Raw genomic sequence first — 3306 nt, 5'->3', positions numbered from 1 at the left:
AAGGTATTTAAATAGCTCCGTTTTTATCACCATCAGCTTAAATCCTACAACCACACTAAGTGGGGAAACACAAACTTTTAGAGACTGTGAAAACTCAGATGCCTCTAAAAATCTTCTCCTCAGTACATCAAGATCCAGCTATCTCCCTTCAAGAGAAACACTAAGTGCTGATTTGTTAAGGAGCACTGTGGCACAGCTACTGTAAGTTTCTAGGGAAAATATACTGAAGGCAAAAAGTATTGATTGTCAAAGACAGGCTGGAAACAGGTTCATGGGGGTTCTTTTAATCACGTTTCTCACTGGAATTAAAGGAGTGCAACATTTGAGAAAGGATCTACAAGTTGCTTAGGTTTTACCATATTACTGTGAAATAATCCCATCCTTATTAATCCACTCTGACTTTAGAAGTGAACAGTCTACTTTGACAGGTGGCTACTTTGCTGTTTACACTCTTTTTATCAGGCTGATTGTTGACCAAGTTTCTAATGAAGCTGTCAAAGACAAACTCAAAGCATCTCCAGATATACCTGGAAAAATCTACTGCCTCAAGTTCTCTGTTTTAGCAAGTGTCTGATGTTCTACCAATCATTTGTTTATAAGCAAACTCTGCAGCCTTTCTACACTATACAGATACAAAATATTTAATATATATAGAAACATTCTGAAGTAATTTTATAAAGAAAGATTGTGCTTTTGTTTTCATAAACAGATATTTAACCATTGCACATGCTTCCAACTTGGGAAAGCTAAGTGCACTAACACCAATTACATGTGAAGTTTAGCCACTGAGGAGAGAATCAAAGGAATGTCAATATATAAGTGCAAATAAAACAGGTGCTTTCAGCACACACTCAAATGTAACCACTGAACTATTAAGATAGAAATTTTTGATTCTCAAAACAGAACTGTTAAGACTAACTCTACACAAATCTTTGAAAACAAAGATCTGAAGAGAGAATTAACAGATTTAATGATCCTGGAGATATTTCACAGCCCATTAATAGGAAACCAGCTTTTCCCTGGGCACAATAGGTAATATGTTTGGATTCAGAGGGTTTCTTAATTCCTATCCATCCTCAACTTCTGAGCTTCTTCATTTTCAATATTGAATAAAGAGATGCTATTTTTATGCATCAAACCCAATCAAATCTTAATATCTTATAGAAGCACATCAAGCCTTAAAGGCTTAGTAAGGCTTAGTACAGTATTTGTTAAATCAGATTAATCAGGAGTGATATTCCAGAAACTAGCATTCAATCTGAGAGCGTGGCATTCTTCGTAAGCTTAGAGAGTGTCTGTGTATTTCCTGCATCTGTCTTTCCTGCATTTGTCTTATTCTATCTTTTTGCCACATCAAATTTTGTGGCATAGGATATCTTTGTGTTCCCTGCAAGCATCTGAAAGGAATTCTCACATGGCAGGCTGTTGCTCTACAGCGAGGCTGAGGCATAGGAGGCAAAAGCATCCAGCGCTTTCTCTCAGCGCAGTAACGATATGCCTCTTTCCTGTATTGCTTGTCAATATCATCACTGTTCTTCCACCCCCCAATGATGAAAACATCGTCTTTATAGTAACAGATAGCTGCCCCTTCAATGCTAAGAACCTCTGGAGGTAAACTTTCAAGTATTTCATCTGAGGCCCTGCCAGAAATCTTTATCTTAGCTTCTTCATTATCGATAGGGTAACTCTTGGGGCAGCAGGATGCTGTATGGTAAAAGTTTGTGTTAGCAACAGACATCTGGAAAGAGCAGTAGTTATCAATAAGCGGCAGAGACTCCACATCTTGCCACTGCCTTGTTTCAGCATCATATCTGATAATAACCGCCCTCAATCCATCTTCACTATCACTGTCAACTGGGGTACGAGCAGCAACATAAACAAATCGATCTTCTACAGAAACAGCTTTGACATCACGAAGAATCTTTGGCGCTGATTCCAGGTTAAGCCATTTGTCTTGCTCAGGATTATAAATGGCTACATCTTTAAAGCCAGGACTGAAATTGCCATGTCCACCAATACTGTACAAGTTTCCTTTAACTTCAGTAAGGCCGAAAGAATGCTTTCTGGTTATTAAATTTGAGACTTGCTCCCAAATATTTCTGTTCGGATTGTACCTTTCAACAGTCTTGGCAAATCCTGGTTCCATGGAGCCAGCCACGTAAACATAAGATTCGGTCACAGCAACCGCATGCCCATCCAGATGATTGTGTATGTGCGGCAAGTTTACCCACCTATCTTCATCAATGAAATACCCCACACACTCRCTCAAGTAATCTCCTCCCTCTGATACACCACCAATCACCATAATGACGTCCATATTTTGCCCAAAGCGAGGCGACGATGCTAGAGGACAAGTGGAATGTTGTAGATTACCAGACTGCAAGTTCTCAGACCTCAAGGCATGACTTTCCACCGCTTCGGACACTAACTTGACACAGGCTTCGTTGCTGGATACCAGCCTTTCGGATTTGACGTGGCGAGTAAGGTAAGTGGGTTTCATCTGCGACAACCTAAGCAGTTTAAAGAGTTCTTCAAAGTACCTCTCTCTTTCATCAGGATTCTTCTGAACCCACTTCAAGACAGTCTCGAAGAGGATTTCTTCAGAGTCCACTGTGATCTCCGAGTCCGAGAGCCAGTCCCTGATGAGGTGAAAGGGCAAAGTGTAGAACTCCTCATCCTGGATCACCCTGTGGAAGTTTCTCCGGATCATGTCCTGAGCTTTGAGGGCCAGCTGGTTCAAGGAGTACATATGGGCTAAGCTGTGAACCGCCACGCAGTTGGAGAGATTGAGCTTCTTCTTCAGAAACTCTCCGCAGAACTCTTTTAAGCGGGTCAGCAGGAACCTGCGGAAGAGAGAAACGGGGGTGAGGCTGCGGCGGGGGCCGGGGGCCCGCGGGAGGCCCGAAACAGCCCGGGCCGCGCTCACCTGTCGGCCATCTCCAGCACCTCGTGGACGTTGCCGGGGCTGACGCGGATGGTGCCGGTGTACATGAAGCCCACGACGGCCTCCACCGTGTCGGGGTCGGGGCCGCCCTCCGAGCTCCACTTCTGCAGCTCCACGCGGCCCGAGCGCGACTCGGCGAAGCCCCCCGAGAGCAGCGGCGTGAAGTACTCGGTGGCGGCGGCCAGGACGGAGCGGTGCGCCCGGTACTCGCGGGCCGACCCGGGCCGCCCGCCGCCGAAGGCCAACGTGATGTCGCAGTAGAGGCCGTGGCGCCGCTGCTCGTTCTGCCGCCAGGCCAGGTCCGCGCAGTGCGCCGGGCACCCGAACTCCTCCGCTTCCGCCTCCCCATCCGCCCCGCCGCC

General features: G+C 45.6%; 1 protein-coding gene across 1 annotated transcript; it reads right to left on the bottom strand.

Annotated features, from left to right (window-relative positions):
• Window positions 1-263: 263 nt before the first annotated feature.
• KLHL11 (kelch like family member 11) lies at window positions 264-3300 on the bottom strand. Its single transcript, XM_026071181.1, has 2 exons — window positions 2927-3300; window positions 264-2843 (listed from the first exon to the last, which is right to left on the bottom strand). Exons 1-2 carry the CDS (start codon window positions 2989-2991, stop codon window positions 1247-1249), a joined length of 1662 nt encoding a protein of 553 aa, XP_025926966.1. The 5' UTR covers window positions 2992-3300; the 3' UTR covers window positions 264-1246.
• Window positions 3301-3306: the final 6 nt, after the last annotated feature.

The sequence above is a fragment of the Apteryx rowi genome, unplaced genomic scaffold (assembly GCF_003343035.1).
Source record: "Apteryx rowi isolate R43461 unplaced genomic scaffold, aptRow1 scaffold_323, whole genome shotgun sequence".
NCBI lineage: Eukaryota > Metazoa > Chordata > Aves > Apterygiformes > Apterygidae > Apteryx > Apteryx rowi.
The sequence above is the reverse complement of the archived record's forward strand: the minus strand, read 5'-3'. Positions and strand labels throughout refer to the sequence as shown.